Source organism: Harpegnathos saltator, unplaced genomic scaffold (genome assembly GCF_003227715.2).
Source record: "Harpegnathos saltator strain DR-91 unplaced genomic scaffold, Hsal_v8.6 scaffold425, whole genome shotgun sequence".
Lineage (NCBI taxonomy): Eukaryota > Metazoa > Arthropoda > Insecta > Hymenoptera > Formicidae > Harpegnathos > Harpegnathos saltator.
This window is the reverse complement of record NW_020230234.1, coordinates 210,001-228,119: the sequence shown is the minus strand read 5'-3', so window position 1 is coordinate 228,119 and position 18,119 is coordinate 210,001. Positions and strand designations below refer to the sequence as shown.

The window sequence follows — 18,119 nt, the reverse complement described above, 5'->3', positions numbered from 1 at the left end:
TTTTGAAGTCTAAGGTTTATGCCAACAAGCCCACGACCACCCACGCCTCGAAGGAGGAAATTGAGCGCTGTATCAACGAAATTCAGCCACATTTATGCAAAACGGTCATGGAAAATTTCAACAAAAGAGTGCATATGTGCCAGCAAAGCCGTGGAGGCCATACATAACCCTATACTGTATACTTTATGAATCAATAAAAAATTTACAATTTTTAATTATAAACCTGTGTTTTCTATCAAAATTACTTCTTGCGTGAATTTTGGGACACCCTTTATATACGGCTTCGTGCATCCACAAGCTAAAAAGTTCTCGGATTGATAGATTCCTAGGTTGATGGGCTTAAGACTCAAAATCCCTCGGTTTTGTGCTTAGCGGGTCTATATTTGATGTTTTTGTATTTTGGGCATATGAATTTTGGGTTAATGGGTTTCTGCTTCAAGATCGATAAATCTCGAGGTATCTATGGACTGGTTTTATAGTTTCAACCCGCTGAATATGCTATTAGATAGAAATAAGTGCGACGGTCGAAAGTAGGAATGGAACGGTCGGTAATAATCGATGTTTTCCTAGTTTATTTTAAATTAATATGAAGAGTTATATGTTGCAATAATAAATTAATATATTATTAAAACCTTAGAGACCCTTTTACAATGGCTGCAAGCATAAGCTTATATAAGAATAAGGCTATAAGCGTAAGCTACAAGAAATAAACCAATTAAAATCGGTTGTTCTTATAATAGTCGATTGTTGTTGGTTTATTTTTTACCATTTACTGTTACAGCTGTTTCTTTTTGCAGCTATTGTAGACGGGCCTTAATAGTAGTAAACAAATTCCCTAGTGATAAAAATTTAGTAACTGATCTAGTAATATAATCGACGAGAAAAATAATCGATCTTGGGAATAATCGGCCCCCAAAGATATCGGTCTGATAGTCGATTTTTTAAGAAAATAAGAATCGATGCTTGTTTTCTCATCGATCGATATTTGCCCATCACTGGTCAACTGGAAAGGTCAACAGCGGACACCGCAGACGCCGCTTCGGCAAATTTCGCCGCAAAATCCCGCCGACGCGCATTCGTCGCGAAATGAGCCGCGATTGAAAAGTGCGAGTGACAGCGGGCTTTGGCTGCTCGCGGCTTTAGTCAGGTACATGCAGAAATATAGAACGGATTCACGCTAAACGCGCAGAAAGGATAACGAATGCGCGCGCGCGCGGCGCAATTTCACACGACCGAGCCGTGACTCTCCTGGGCTCTCCTATAGGCTGCGCCTATCGTATTTTTACTTTCCTCATGTTCGCCGGAGAAGTTCGTCGGATAGGCGCACGCTTTGTGATTTATCGAGACGGTTAAGCTCGTTAATATCGCCGTAATAACGCGGCCGCGCCGAAGTGAGAACTCGGTCGGGCCGCCACGTCGATTGTGGCTTTAATCGCGCGACGTCGGATGGATGCGCGGGGAATTCGATCTTGTTGCGCAATCCCTCGATCGCGAAATGCCATTCCTGCCGAGCGACGCGAGATAATGAGAAACCGCGGCACGCGAGAGACGCGATTCGAATCGTCGCGCGAGCGCGGCGATAAATCGCCTGGCCGGCTCGGCGAGAAGAGCGCCGTGAGCCGGCGAACAATCCGCCTCTCTACCCCCCCTTCTCTCTCTCTCTCTCTCTCTCTCTCTCTCTCTCTCTCTCTCTCTTCTGTCGTTGTGGAGGGAAGGAAAAATCGCCAGTGTAAAATTCTCAACGCGATGGCTTCCGCGTTGAGGTGACTGTGTGCGATTTACGTGTATTTTTGCTCTTTAGAAAGAATTTCTTCAATTTCCTCAAGTCTCGCGGGAAACCTTACGAAAGTGGGATATCGCTCTTCGATTTCGAGAATCGCTCAAATTCGAGCCCCACCCTGTCACTTCTACTTTTCGCGTGGAATTTCACTCTGAGAAATTTGGAGAGCGTATCTATATATTCCGTACCCCCGGGCATCTCTAAAGTCACGGATGCTACCGCAATATTCGATCCAAGGAGGGTGTTACCCGATACTTTGATACTGCAACTCGCGAGTACCAACATTGCCGGTGCCAGACGTCCAAATTTCAGCTGGACGGTCCAGATTTTACCGTCGACGCCCGACGGCTCAGTTAGCATTAAAGATATCCAGATTATATTGAATATCCTTCTTATCGATTGACATGCTCTAAAAAATATACTTTAAAAATTATTTCTAGTTTGCTCTACAATTCTACAGTTCTACATTTCTAGTCTCCCCTTTTCAGTATGTCAAAATGTTTCAATTCTCAAATTTAGCGATGATATCCAGATGATTATATAAAATATTCTTCTTATTGATTAACATATTCTAAAACAATATACTTAAAAAAAAATTTTTCTAGTTTCCTCCATATATCCAAAAACGCGAATATCACACAAGCCCAGATACCACCTAAACCTGCAGGTATCCGTCAACCGATTGTGTGTTCGAAATAGTATTACCCGCATAAAAAGTATGAGTATTGTTACACCCAACTCACGCGGTTACCGCTCGGATTGCCGAGTAGCCGAGACTGACACCGACTATTGTTCACTCATCGGCGCGTCATCGGCGAGTAGCCGCGTACAGAGTTATGCGCGTTTACACACCTACTCGCAGCTGTTTACTTATGTATGCCGGTGCGCGCTCGTCGGATACAATGCGCAGGATCGCGCGCGGAATGCGATGTAACAGACGCAAGTTAAGCGGCGCGTCCTTCGGGATACTACACCGTCGCATTCCCGGGCGCAATTTATATATATATATATATATATATATATATTAGAGACGTGCGAATCAAGAATTTTTATGTCGAATCGAATCGAATCGAATCTCATTTTTTAAATTCGAATTCGAATCGAATCGAATCTATGAAATTTCATTCGAATCAAATCGAATCGAACCATTAAAAACATGAATATTAAACGTGCAAATAATGATGGAAGATTTTAATATGAAAGGAAATATTAATATTGTAATATTATATTAAAATAAAATATATATTTAAATATTTATAGTAATTTATAATTAAGTTATTAATTATAAGTTAGGTTAGTTACGGTAATTAAACATTATTAGTTAATAATTAATTAAAAAGTTAAGGGTTCAAATATACAGGCCCAGATGGCCCGTTTTATAACTGATACGCACAATATATTTTATTCGTATTCGAATCTTCGCGATTCGAGATTTTCGAATTATTCGGATTCGAATCATAGGGATTCGGAGTCGAATCGAATCGAATTACATTAGATTCGATTCGATTCGAATTCGAATAGTTCGCACATCTCTAACATATATATACGTCGTTTTATATATACGTCGTCGTAAATCGGAGAGCCGGCCGCCTCCGAGGATGTTTGCGCACGTCAGCGGAATATGAAGTCGGTGGCGCGCTGCGGAGAAAGAGTCGCGAATAAATACATTTTCGTATTCGCGCGCGAGCTCGGTGAATTATTGCGCGAGAGCCGCGTATATATCCGCGGAATTTCGTAACTTCGCGGTGCGCATTTTGCGCCAGCTCGTGTCGTTTCACGCTCTCGCGACCGATGCGGGAACGATATCTGGAGAGGAGAGGGGGAGGAGAGAGAGAGAAAGAGAGAGAGAGAGAGAGAGAGAGACTCGGTTCGCGACTTGTGATTTGTGGCCGCAAATGAGACACGATTTCACGGAGCAACATGGGGAACAACCGCGACAGTAGTCGCTGGAATTGATAACGATATATTAAATAATATAATGCGACTCGCGACTAATTATCCGACTCATTAATTCCCAATGTCCCGCGAATCACAATGGCCCGTTGCGAAACACCGCCGCGAAATGAATGTCACTTGTGCGCCATGCGTGTCGAATTGTTAAGCTGTTAATTAATTAACCAGACTAGAGAGACAGAGAGGGAGAGAGAGAGAGAGAGAGAGAGAGAGAGAAAGGAGAAAGAAAATAGCATTTATTAGACACTCTCGAGTTTAGCCCCCTCAAGCGTGAAACAATTACATTAGATAACATTAATTTCGATTATAACGAGTGAGCGAGTAATAACAATGATCTCATCTCAAAGAGAATGATGAATAAATTCATCAAAGTTTAATCATAAATTATAATACTTCTCTTCTCAAGAGAGAGGGGGAGAGAGAGGAAGGCTATCTACGCTACGAATCTCGCTAAGAATGTCGTGCCAAACTCTCTCGCAGCGTCGTCGCTCCTAAGAGCGACATCTTGAATAGTTCGGCTTGGAGGAATTAAAAGTGAATCAATGGGAGGATCTAGCGTGTCCTTTACACCACATTCTCTATCCGCGCGAACGACTCGCGTCGCAAGAGACACGATCCGCCAGACTCCAGCATGCGGTAAAACACACACACGCGCGAGTAAAATAACGCCTTCTCTCAACGACCTTAAGCCAGCGGAGTCTATATTAAAATATGGCGTCACGTGCTCATCCCGCCTGACTGCGAAAATGAATCTAAATCATATAATGCTCTGATTTAGAATTTAGTGCATTGATGACGTGAGAAAAAACGGCGAGGATAAAAGACGATACTAGACATCCTCTCAGATGTTGCCGCCAGATACATTTACGCTTACAAAGCTTTAATTTGTATAACGAGGCAATCGTAGATTTTAACAATCTTTAGAACTTGCTGCTCTCCCACGAAGAGGTATACGAAATCACAACATTCAGATAATACATAACGGAGCCCGAAAAAGACAGAGCCGTGCCAGAGATTGTAATATGATAGAGAGAGAAAGAGAGAGGGGGGGGAAGAGATGCGTCGTGTGAATTAAATAATAAAGCCCATTAAATCATTATCTCAGCCGACGCGAGCGAACACCTCACGTGCGCGGCGTTCCTTTTACTCGCTAATGAACTCGCGGGGATTATTATCGCGTGCGCGCGCTCGACGAAATTACCGGCGGTATTGATTCTGCCCCAAAATAAATAACGCGGCGCGACGTCGAGAGATTGCCGATCGGCCGATCGGTGGTGCTTCGTCCCGATCGGACGTGATTCGGCGGTCTTTCCTCCGGAGCAGCGCGCGGCGGCGCACACGCGAGCCCGCACGTGTGAGGCAATATAAGGTGAGAGTCGACCTTGCACTGGCCTCGGCCGAAAGAAGAGAAAAGGAGGAAAAAAAAGCGCGAGCGGTCTCCGAGAGAGAGAAAGAGAGAGAGAGAGAGAGAGAGAGATCTTACGGTCCTCGAGAATCCTGTTACACCGGTATTTCCATGCTGCACCGGAGAGCGCTGCCGCCACGCTCGACGCGCTCTTTTGTCCGCGTCTCCCTTCTCGTTTTATCACGACTGATACGACGCGACGTGGCTAATGCGTTATTTCGCCAAAAAAAAAAAAAAACGAAAGAAAAATATACGGCCACCGTTACGGCACGGACGGAGGAGAGCTGGATTCACCGCGCGTTATACGTTCGAATTTAAAATCGCGCGGGAGTGACGATTTCGCGCGAAGCTGGAAGAGAGAGAGAGAGAGAGAGAGAGAGAGAGTCGAGTTCGTATTCATATAAGCGGGATACGAAGTTACGACGCGTAACTTGTTCTGCGAAGTTACACACCAGAGTTTTACGGTTTGTTAACGCGTTGAATGTCGCGCTGTGCTACCGCCGCGTCTGTGTAATTGATCCGAGGAAACTGATTACGATCAGCCGACGACACTCGACGAAAGATATGCGCATTTCGAATCACATTTCTTTAATGTATTCAATTTCATGATTTTTGTGCCGAATGCTTGGAAGCACCGCTGCACGCGGTCTTTTCCGTAGTAATCAACAAGAAAAAAAAGAACTGTACAAGAAAAAAATATATACACAAATTTTTAAGAAGTACGAGCGAGTAACTTGAAACTTTGGTGAGAAAAAAATCTCGAAAATGTCACGTCGTGTATTTAACATTTTAAACATCGATCCTATGAGATTGACAACTTCATTGTAAATATATATATCAATAATTCTAAATATTAGCGATATTTTGTTTATTCATTCACAAACTTGAGGTTAGTGTTGTAGGTTTAGTTTGATTTGGTTAAATTAGTTTCTGGTTAGGGATAGACTTCGGTTTGCATGGGAATTTGCAAACTTGTGTGCGCGTGTGTGCGCACGTGAAGTAGTATAATTATAAATTTTGGCTTTGCGCAAAAAGCACCAGTCGATGTAGAGCAAATATTTTCGAGTTTCTTTCCTGCAAAAATCTTAAGCACCTTAAAAATTTATATTTGTATATATATATTTTTTTTTACTTGTTTGTTTTGTTGTTTATTACATTAGAAACCGCAGTTCGTGGTGCAATAATACTTCCAAACGTACCATTTTGTTCAAACGTATTTTTGGTTATTTTTTTAGCGTTTTAATACCTCCGATGATTTTTTCCTGTAACATATCTCTGATAATTTGTTTGCTTAATCTTTGATTTTTCAAACATATTTTTGATAATTATTTCCTTCCATGTATTTTTGGGAATTTTTTTGATGTATCTCTAATGTTGTTTAAACGTATTTTTGGTTATTCTTTTAGCGTTTTAATATTTTTGATGATTTTTTTTCTGCAACATATCTCTGATGACTTGTTCGCTTAATCTTTGATTTTTCAAACATACCTCTGGTAATTATTTCCTTCAATGCATTTTTCGGAACCTTCTTGACGTATCTCCGATGATTTCTTCTTCTCTCAACGTGTCTCTGACGATTTTTTCTTTAACGTAATCTTTGACGCAACGTTCCCCTTTAATGAGAATCAATAGAAATCGGCGCGGCAGTCTGCGTATATTAATTAATCGACACACGCCGCAACGTTCATCGCGCATTTACCACGCTTTGATTCATTACGCGACCCGCGATTCGCGCGCTCGGTTTTTGCGCGTAAGGTCTCCTTTTTCCCCTGTAATTGTTTCTTTTCAAAAACTCGCGTCACCTTGCAAAACTTCTCACGGGCAATTCATTACTTTATTTGTCGCTTTATTCGTCTTTCGCGTCTTGCGCACTTCGCCGTGTTTCTCGCGACCGCAAACCGATCGACTTTTTTTCGACCCCAGTCGACGCAAGTCGACTCCAACATTCGATCGGTTGCACCGAAACGCGACACCCCGACCACTTTCTAGTATCTCGACGTGGCTCGGATTGCAGACACTCGGGTTAAAGGAGCCGTTCTCCGAGCTTCACGGTGGAAACGAGTCCCTCTCGAAAGCCACCTTCGCGGATCTCCTCGCGCATTCTTCTCAGGGCAGGGGCCGCGATTCGTGTTTGCCCGGATCTTTCAAAGTTTTATCCGCGGCTTGTAGGCGAAAATTCCCTCGAGGAACACCGAGCGTTCTCGCCGACGCGGCGGTTATTTTATTACTTCCACGTCATCGCGCGTGTCCATCGCGTTTTTGCACGATCGCTATATACAGTGGTGTGCAAAACTTTTGAGCCACATAATTATTATTATATATTCATTTCATAATGAGCGCTAAAAACTTTATACACACACACATATATATAAACAAAATGTATTTATTTGTATCCTACAATATATAAACTTTACAAATTCTTAATAATTCTAAATACTTTAGTTTTACACAATGTCTTATTACAAATAATGCAAAAGTATTGCGCCAAAAAGTTTTCTTATGCATAAGAAAAATTATTGAAAAATGAAAAATTAATTATTGAAAAATAATAACAGAAAATGTTGTCAACGTTTTTTTAAACTTAACACTTTGTTGCCATGACTTTAGAAGCAATCACTGCAGCACAACGGCGAGGCATTGACGCTATTAAATTAGAAATGCGATCTTGAGGTAAATTTTGCCATTGAGTTTGCAAATCTTGCCACAATTCAGCTTTATTGGAGTGTTTCTTATTTCCTATGCGTAGTTTGAGTTCTTGCCACAAATGCTCAATAGGATTCAAGTCCGGCGATTGCGAGGGCCAGTGAAGAACTCGCATTTTCTTCACGATGAAAAATTCTTTTATTAGTTTTGACGAATGTTTGGGATCGTTATCTTGTTGGAAAATCCAACCACATGGCATGTTTCGAATTGCATATGGCAGCATATGCTGTGTCAATATATCTCGATACATTATAGCGTCCATAGTACTCGTGATCTCAACCAATGGACCAACTCCATTATAAGAAAATGATCCCCAAACCATCACGTTACCTCCACCATGTTTTACGGTAGGAATTTGGTATCTTGAGTTATATCTTGTGCCTGTTGGACGTCGTATATACTTTCTACCGTCACTTCCGAATAACTGAAACTCTGACTCGTCAGAGAAAAATACTTTTCGCCAATCAACTTCAGTCCAATGTTCAAATTTCCTTGCAAAATCTAATCGAGCTTTCTTATTTTTCGCACTAATTAATCGTTTTTTTACACCAGCACGTGCTAAAAGGTCTACTTCCTTTTCAGACGTCGAGATATTGTACTTCGACCAATATCAGCAAGATTTCCTCCTCCTAGTTCTCGAGAAATATCCATGGCAGTTTTTCTAACATCTGCTATCAACTTTCCTTTAATCATTTTATCGACGCGATTTATAGTTTTGCGAGGTCTACCGTTTCGTGGTTTATCAGCTAGAGAGTTCGTCAACTTATATTTAGCAATAATCCTATTTATAGTACTTTTATCGATTAATAAGCAATTAGCAATTTCGCGAGAAACCTTTCCTTGAGATCACGGCTTCGCGTAACTGAAGGCTTGTATGTTTCGACATTGCGGTGGACAATAGACTGAAACTCAGTTAAAGCAAATATTTACGAAGGAGTTTCGTAATAAGAAACGTAAATAAACCGGGTACATAAAGTCACAACAAGAATATGGCTCAATACTTTTGAACACATGTAAATATTATATGACTAAATAATTAGAAATTATGTAATTTCAAAATTTTGTAAATATATACTGCTATTTGTAAGAATGTTGTGTCAACTATTTTATATAATTAATTTCTAGAGCAAATCAATATATTGTCATGCATCTTAAAAAGCCACATTATGGCTCGAAACTTTTGCACGCCACTGTATATGCAACGCGTAATACTACAAAACAAAAAGATAAAAGGTCCGCTGAGATATTGTTAGCGACGCTGGGTGGCGCAAATAATTTTTACACGAGCACGCACGCGTTTCGCGGAACGAACCTGCGTCGACGATTTTTATTGATCAGACAGACAGACGCATTTAACACGTGCCGGTGGCATCGAATATGCATGAACGCGTATCAGAACTGTATTCGAGTGGCAGCCATCAAACGGCCTGCAAATAGGTTATCGCGTACCGGGCATTCTCCGTTGTTTACCAGTTTTCATCGGCGAGTCAATTTAAACTTATAATCGAATTGCAAAATTGGCCTGTCAGAGCGTGCCGAGGCAATAGCCGCCGACTGATAGCCGCTCACAGATAGATCACATGAAAAACACGTATCGACGCGATAAACGGGAAAAGTAAGTTGCCGTTCTCATGGAAATGTAATTGTCGAGATCAAATTGTGAGAGAGCGTGAGACAGAGAGAGAGAGAGAGAGAGAGAGAGAGAAAAGAGAGATAGAAATAGGTAGACAAAATTATTATGCGCTCTGGTAAAATTTCACACGCGCGCAATTAAGTAATAATAAACTAAAATAAATAAAGAAAGGTAAGGAAACAATATTTACACAAGGCAACAAAAAGAGCGAGTGTATATATTGAAGTTAATTGAACGAAGAGATGTGCGTGTGCGTGTGTGCGTGAGAGAGAGAGGGAGGGAGAGAGAGAGAGAGAGAGAGAGAGAGAGAGAGAGAGAGAGAGAGAGAGAGAGAGAGAGAGAGAGAGAGAGAGAGAGAGAGAGAGAGAGAGAGGGAGAGAGAGGGAGGGAGGGAGACGAAAGAAGAGCTAATCACCCAGGAAATTCATTCTCAACCGCAAATCGGGATCAACGAGAGACACGATCTGTCCGGAGTAACATTAAATTGACTCTACACACACGTACACGAAGCTTTTAACACGTATGTGCGTCGGAGAGACCCAATTTTTCAAATCGCACGTACCATCAATTCAAACGGTCCTCGGGAAATATCCGGCGACTCTCACGCCCACCATCGACTATACCACCACGACACAATCGACTATAAATTCCAAGTGCGGTACTGACGGATATACTAGGTTAGATATACTTAGAGGGAGAGAAGGGTGAATCGCGCTCTTCGATTCATCCCTTACGTAAGGGACGATATTATATACACACACACACACACGCACTAGCGGACAGAAATTTAAGACGACAATAATCGCCAACAGAAATTAAGTGGTTTTCTAGATGTGCGGAGGAAGTAAATGCTGCAGTTGACATTGATATGTTATGCAATATAATTTGGCAAATGTAATTTGCTAAAAAGTACGCAATAATATTAATCTTGTTCTGAGCTGGGTAAAAGAAAACTAATCTCACCGGCTAACAGACGATAGTTCAAGGCTATATTTCAGTGAATATTATACAGGGTGTCCAAAAAGTCCCGGACCGGTAAAATATCTCGAAGACAAGAAGAAATGTTTCGGAGAAAGATGTCTGGGAAAGAAATGTTTCGCACAAGAGTTGTATGGTTTCGAAGGGGACATAAAACAACTACCACCATTTCTCAACAACTATATCATTGTTTATACAGATTGTGCCACTTTCGAGATATTCACCGATCATTACTTTTCTTAAATGGAAACCCCAGTTGTTTATTAGATCATCTCTTTCTACCAATTGATTTGAACAATTTTTGTCTGAAACATTTTTTTTTACTTGTCTAATACCTTTTGGGATTTTTGAGGATAGATAAGATAGATAATTTTGTTGAGTGATCTTTATGTTTTAATGATTCAGCGCATCTCTTTGGCACCGAGTCTATTAACCTAATGCACTGGTAATATCTCCCATGCTGTTTTCATTGCAGCGTCATTGCAGAGTCATTACGGTTTCATTACAGACCCCTGAGATCGTTTTACTTCGATCGCTGTACTTTGTGTTTTATAATACTCATATTCTCAGTCGTATTAAGATCAAGGAACCGTTAAGATTGAAATCATTTCCGAAGCAATTACGGGCGTAAGGCGGCATTGTGTTCTCTGATATATCTTTGTACTACTCAAATTGATTCATAATTCCGTCGATTAGTCCGAGTCCATTTGCTGAAAAAGATGCCCACATCGTAATATTTCTACCGGCACGCTTGACCGTGTCTGAAGTGCATCTTAGATGCAAATCTTCATCTTTACGACATCCAACGCATTCCATCGGGTGACAAGCGATTGAACTTTGATATTCATCGAAGAGTATTATTCTTCTCCAGTGCTCGTTAGCTTCAGCGAAGGCAATCCTCAATTTTCGACTTCTTAAGCTCATCACTGACTTTTCCTCACGCAATTCGTCCGTCGAATCATTCAAACTCCCGAAGAGAGTCTTCTAGCAAGTTCTGCCATGAATTTCCACGTCGACCGTTTTCTTCTGTAAGATCAGTAGCTAGGCGGAAATGCTCCTCCTCACTTACTTAAACGATTCTTCGACTCTCTTTTATAGCAGTTTTTCACGGGGTCGTTCTACTTTCGTAATAAACAGTCTTCGGAAATTTGTATCGAGTCGTATCCGATCGACTTCCAGTGTTTGCTATCTTCGGAAGGCACATTTCCCTCTTCCTTCCTGTTTTACGAGTTCTTTCTCTTCTGGACTTAAATTCCAATTTTTAACCGCATTTGTCTACTTGATAGATACATAACAATAAACAAATGACAGAGTGAATATGTCGTAGCGATATCTTTATGCGCTTGTACGTTCTGCTCGAAATCACCTCTCAGACTGTGAGCCATCTCGGTCTGCATGTCAAACGCAGGAAGATCAAATACTGTTTATCCTTGAAGATTACCGTTTGCGGCCAACAGACAGCTCGCAAATATGCGTACAAACGTTTTAGCGGGAAGGACACGTACATACTAGCCGCGTGTAGTTGGAATCCCGAATTCAGGCGTCTTGAATTTATCCGTCCGCTGCTGCACATCCGCAACACGGCGGCTTGCAATTGCCATCCGGGATCCGTTTTCTAAATTGTGCTTAAAGGACGCTGCTCTCGAGATCCCACTGTGTGGCCGCCAAAGGAATTATTGTCGCGCGCAGCACTCTGCGGTTGCTATCGGGTGACGTTCCGTTTCCCGACTCCCGGGAGAAACACACACACACACTCATGAGCCACCGGACGCTATCGGAATTTCTGCGAATCGGTTAGTGCACTTCCGGGTCATCTTTCGATTCGCGTTTGACAACGTCCGCCGCTGCAGGACGCCGTCGGGATCGATATGCTACCCTCGGTTACGTCTCGCCCTTTCAGGGGGTGCTTGCGAAAGAGAGAGAGAGAGGGAGGGAGAGAGAGAGAGAGAGAGAGAGAGAGAGAGAGAGAGAGAGAGAGAGAGAGAGAGAGAGACAGACAGACAGAGAGAGAGAGAGAGAGAGAGGGGGGAGAGAGAGAGAGAGAGAGAGAGAGAGAGAGAGAGAGAGAGAGAGAGAAAACGAAAGGGCGAGGGAGAGCATTCTTCGCATTGTGCTCCTTGGCTTTCTGGCTCTTGGCCGAGTCCAGGCGACTCTCGAATCGGACGACTTCCCGGTGGACGTACCGCCGCCGCTCCCGTTCTCGCGACGTTTACGCCCGCCTTTTACGCCCGATAAAGCACCGCGTAACTACTGACCGACAGATGGGGGAAAGGATGGGGGGAGAGAGCGATTCAAAGAGAGACAGAGGTCCCATCGTTTGGCCAAGTTGCGCTAAAGCGCGGTTTACACGACGCGGCTCGCTCGGGAACGGCGAGGGTAAATAGACGAGCTCCTTTCAGACGCGCTTCCTCCATGCTTTACGCTCGCGGACGCGAGCTTTTGATCCTGCGCTCGGTATCCTGCACTCAAGAAATTAGTCTACTCGTGAGTCGCCGCGATGGTTGACCCGTCCCGTCGGCCGACGAGTTTCTTCTTGAGAAATTCGCTCGGGTTCACCGTGAAACGCTCAATCGCACCCAACAACCGATCGACTCATCAACTGAGGAAACCGGGGAAAAGCACGAGTAAAAAAAATCCTCGCTGATTGTCCGCCGTCGAGAAGCAGTTTGTTTCTCGGCGGTAAAGTTATCCTGAGACACCTTTGCCATTCTCACTTGCAGTTAACCCGTTAACACTGCTGAATTAACCTCCCTTGAGAAAATTATTAAAATACTTGGTAGTCCTACGTTCTTTGGGTCGCTGATTACGAATCTAAAGTCAGATTTGCAAAATTCAACATGGCGGACTCAATATAGCGATCATGATGTACAAAATTAATGAAAATTCCAATTGTTATTAAATAATGACCAGGTCGTAACAAGAACATATTATTTTAGACATTTTAGACGATGGAACTCGATCGAGCTGGAAAAAATTTATGTGGGAAAATGTTCAATACTGCATATTTATGCTTTCTAAAGATTAAACATTCATTTTTTAGTAAAATAATATTGATAATATGAATAAGATGGAGACACAGAATGAAAAAAGAAACTATTGGAATATGTTGAACAACTATTCAGTTATCTGGAAAACTCAAATCCCCGATTAGTTCTTCAAAATCATGTGATTTACAACGCAAAGTTGAATCAAGAAAAGGTGGGAAGTATATTTTCCATTAACAGTGAAAGGGTTAAATCGAACAGCTGGACGGGCCAACGTCAAGCGGAACTAACGATTGAAATCAGATATTAAATTAAGGGTGGAATTACGTGCGAAGCGGGTTATTTTTACAAATTTTTTTAACAGGAACGGTCAGGATCGATGGACTTGAAATTTTCACAGTGTATTTATTAATGTTCAAGATATAAAATAAATTTGTTACTATCTATATGAGAAGTACACATAAAGCTTTAAACACGTTCATCTGGAAACATTTCCTTAAACTGTGTCGACACAATTATGCAAAAACTGTTGAACCGAGTAACTCGAAATTTTTACACAATGTACAGTAGACATGTAGTTTTCGCCCCTACCTCGAACACAGTTATATTTTATTTTATTCATTTTTTAAAACATGATTACAAATTGAAAAAAGTTTCATTTTTGATTGACTCTTTTTTGTGTGGTCATTATTTCTCGAAACTTGGCTTCACTGCCTTCATTTTGGTACGGACTATAATGGCAACGGTATATTTTTAAATCTCTCTCACATTTTGGTTTCAGAGTAGTGAGAGACTCGGAATTACGGTCGACAGCAAAACATAGAGCTCGCACGGATGACTGCATTTTCAACTATAATTACAAATCGGATCGGTTCTTGTGACTCAATAAAATTTATTTTACACTTTGGACATTAATGAAAATTTCCAGTCCATTGATCTTACCCGTTTCTGTTAGAAAAATTGGTGAAAATAGCTTTGAAAATGGCCTTCCGCGTATAATTCCCCCCTTAAATCGAACAGCTGGACGTCAAACGAAACTAATGATTGAAATATTAATTAGATATTAAAATAAATATTAAATTAATCAAAGATATTAAATTAATCAAAAAATATGCCAGGTTGTAAGCAACGATTAGAATTCAGATACCGGCGATCCGCAACTCGACTCTCGTTTGCAAGAGCGAAACGGAGAACCGCCGAGCTCCCGCGCCATTTGTCGGCCGACATTTTTTCGATATCGCTACGATCCACGTGCAAAAAATTCATTTCCCCCACCACCACTACTCGCGATCGCCCGGTAAATGTCTCCTCAGGAAAGCCCTTGGCTTCCCCGACACGTTCTCCTCCGTAGTCCTCGCCAAGTCGGGGAACGTCTGACCACGCAGTCTTGAGGAATCCTCAACTCACCGAGGGAGTGGTGCTCCTGTGGCTCGCACCTCTCGGAAGCGGCAAGGATGCGTTCTTCGGGTTGCCCGGGCCGTTGCAGGGCCTCTGATTGTCTCGTCTGGAGGGCGGTGGCGGCGGCGGCAACGACAGCGGCCGGCCGCCGCCTCGTGGATGATGCTGCTGCTGCTGCTGCTGCTGCTGCTGCTGCGACGTCGGCTGGAACTGACTCCAGGACTGGCGCGGCAGGTAGCCGGCCGTCACGTAGCCGCCCGAGATGAATTGCGCCGAGCCGTTGAGGTGCGGCGGCGTCATCACCGCCGTTTGCTGCGCCTGTCCGCCGTTTCGCATGTTTCGCGCGCGCACTCTCTCTCTCTCTCTCTCTCTCCCTCTCTCTCTCTCTCTCTCTCTCTTTCTTTCTCTTTCTCACGCCGCTCGCGTTCTCGCGCGGGCTCGGCTCGTCCTTGCTGCTCGTCGCCGCTCGCTCCGGACACCGAGACACCGATCACTCACGAGCCGGGAGAGCCTCGTGGTCCTCGGCACTCACGCACGCACGCACTCATTTTCTCGGCACACGGCCGCATACGTGAACGGGACGTCGCCGCGCGCCGCAGGATTCGCGCTGCTCCGCCGAGGATTCACTTTTCGCGCGACGCGCCTTCGGTTGCGGCTGAAGCGCCGAGTCTTGTCGCCGAGGCGGTTTTAGCCTCGTCTAGTCTCTGCGAAGAAAAAGACGAGCTGGGAGGGGGTGCGGGACGAGAGCTCGCGGGCGGAACTTTGTATGATCGAGCTCCGTGTAATCGAGATTACAGTTTCACTCGGTCTCCGGGACCATCGCGGATTTGTTTCCCCACGTTTCGCGAAAGTTTCAGAGAGACCTCGAAGTTTCGGGCTGTTCTCTCCCCTGGAACTGAAAATGTTCACGAGACGTCGGGACGAGTGCGCGATGGATCAGCCAGGAAACCAAATCAGGCATTCCCCGTGAAAGTCTAAAAAAATATGCAGGGCTGTCCGTAAGATTATATTATATCAAGTGTAAGGTACAAGAGTACGGTGTTAGAAAATGTGGAGTTCAATTCTGCATGATCAGACACCCGAGTTGGCGATGTGCGTCCTTTGCGAATTTGTTTCCAAGGACTCGTGAAACATTCACTTCTTCAGGGCGAGGAACGAGGCCGGAAAGTTCCTCTTGCTGAAAAGATAAGTCGGGATGTTCGCGAAGCGTCGGAAACAGAGTCGCGAAGGACGCGGCAGCAACCCGGCGAAATCAAGCATTCTTCGGCGGCACAGGAGGACCTGAAGTGTTGCAGCTCGATTGTACGATTACGTGTAAACATATTTAGCGAAACTGCGTTCTAATTAACGCGAGCCGTTCGCGAACGGACAGAGAGATAAAAACGCTTCGTAATTGGCAGACCCCCGGCGATCGGCCCATCGCGTATCCTACCCTCTTCTTTTTGCGCTCCCCCTCCCCCCCCCCGTATCCTGTCGTCCTTCGTTATATCCGGCGCGCTAATCTACCGAGGAGGAAAAAAGCGCTGCTAAAGGACGCGGACGTTTCGGCAAAAAGACTCCGGCAAGGGTATCTACCCGAGAAGAACGAGAGGGGGGGGGAGGAGAAAAAAGAAGAGCGAAACCATTTTTGAGAGGCACTGCCTCACCATGGCTCGAACGGCGAAAAACGCGAAAAATAATCAAATTTTCGACTTTGTTCTAAAGCTTCGAAATTTTTATGTTATGTTCTTCCACTACACTGATAGAAAAATATAGTTGAATTAACTATAATCTCACTATATTTTATAGTTCATTTTGGCGTCAACCATATTTTTATAGTTCCACAGTTTATAGTGGAACCTGCAAAATATAGTAGAATAAACACAAATATATAGTCGATGATTGTCTTAAATAATTGTTTAGTTACTTTTACCACATATATGGTAATTTTTCATTCACAAATATAGTGAGATTTAATATTCACATAGTTACATCTGTCATCATTTTGCAAATATTCTGGTAATATTGACTATATAAAAGAGTTACTTTACCTACCATTTTATATTTGTATCCATACAATAATTTTAATTTAACTTACTATAATTCTTAGTAGAAATATTATATGGTTGGTTGTACTACGCCTATATCGTAATTATTACCGATATTATGGTAATACTTACTATAAATATGATATTTCGGACTATAATTTAGTTACTATATCATTATAGTTCCAAATATCGTATACTTTTCTCTCAGTGTAAGAAGCTATCAACTGAACTGCACGCTCTTTTCCAAGGACTTATTTAAAAAGTTTTATTGGACATAAAGTATTTAACATTTTACGACTGAGTTAAGTGCTCAATTTTACCACTGAAATTCGAACCTTTTAAAATTTGATATCTTTTTTTATTATTGAAATGTAGTAACATGGTTTATAAATAAATGTTTATAAATATATCTCAATGTATAAAATTACATGTTTGAAACACATCAATTGTTATTAAATGCATTACAACATTGTACGTAATAAGAGCACTTAAAACTTGAACGATTTTCGAATTAAATTTTCCGTACGAAATGAAGGAACGCTTAGGAACGAAAAAAGTTACTATAAATATTTAATATAATGTTCAAAGAAAATAGGTAACTTTAATTTGGCTGCAGTTACTCGCAACTTTTCAAGTAACAACAATTTTTCGATGCGATTCGCGCCGTCTCGCGCGAAATCTCACCGTCTCTTTCGCGGGGAGCGCTATCTCGCTCGCACGAGATAGCGCTAAAAGGATAAAAATAATCTAGTTATTATGATAATAGTAATATCTCTTATATGTTACACTTCAGTTAAATATGCGGTATTGTTTTTAAAAAGAATTATAATTTTTCAAGTTAATGCATTTAAGTTCCCTACTTTTATAGTAATAAATGATAAAGTATCAATAGATTTACAATATTTATCAAATAGATATTCTTTTTTTCGCAAATTTTGTGTTTCGAACCACTGTGCGCCGCCGTGCCGCGGTCGAGCGGCTCGAGAGCTTCTCCAGCGAGCCAAGCTGAAGCTTGCGACAATTTCGAGTGGCCGACGTCGTTGCAGGTTTTAACGCCAAACGCGAGACGTCCGCGAAGGCAGAAATCGTGATTATAATCCGGGTCGCCGGCGGCTAACGGCGGAGAAGAGGAAGAGCCCGATCGGGCGCAGGTGTGATCGGATTAAATTTCGGCTTACGACGGCACGTGGCCGGAATATCGAACGTCGAGGAAAGCACTCTCGGTGACAACAGGAAGGCAAGGCTCACCGGCTATTCC

The 18,119-nt window shown here is 42.6% G+C and overlaps 1 protein-coding gene across 5 annotated transcripts in view; it reads right to left on the bottom strand.

The window, feature by feature from the left end:
• GckIII (Germinal centre kinase III) overlaps positions 1-18,119 on the bottom strand; it is a 200,949-nt gene that overhangs the window by 43,586 nt on the left and 139,244 nt on the right. The window contains exon 2 of one of the 5 annotated variants that reach the window (XM_025301490.1): positions 14,844-15,808. The exons of 3 other annotated variants lie outside the window; for them this stretch is intronic. In XM_025301490.1, coding sequence (XP_025157275.1) covers positions 14,844-15,170 — 327 coding nt within the window. In that variant the 5' untranslated portion in view covers positions 15,171-15,808. The remainder of the gene's footprint in view (positions 1-14,843; positions 15,809-18,119) is intronic. One more of the 5 variants, XM_011136581.3, reaches the window with a different exon arrangement.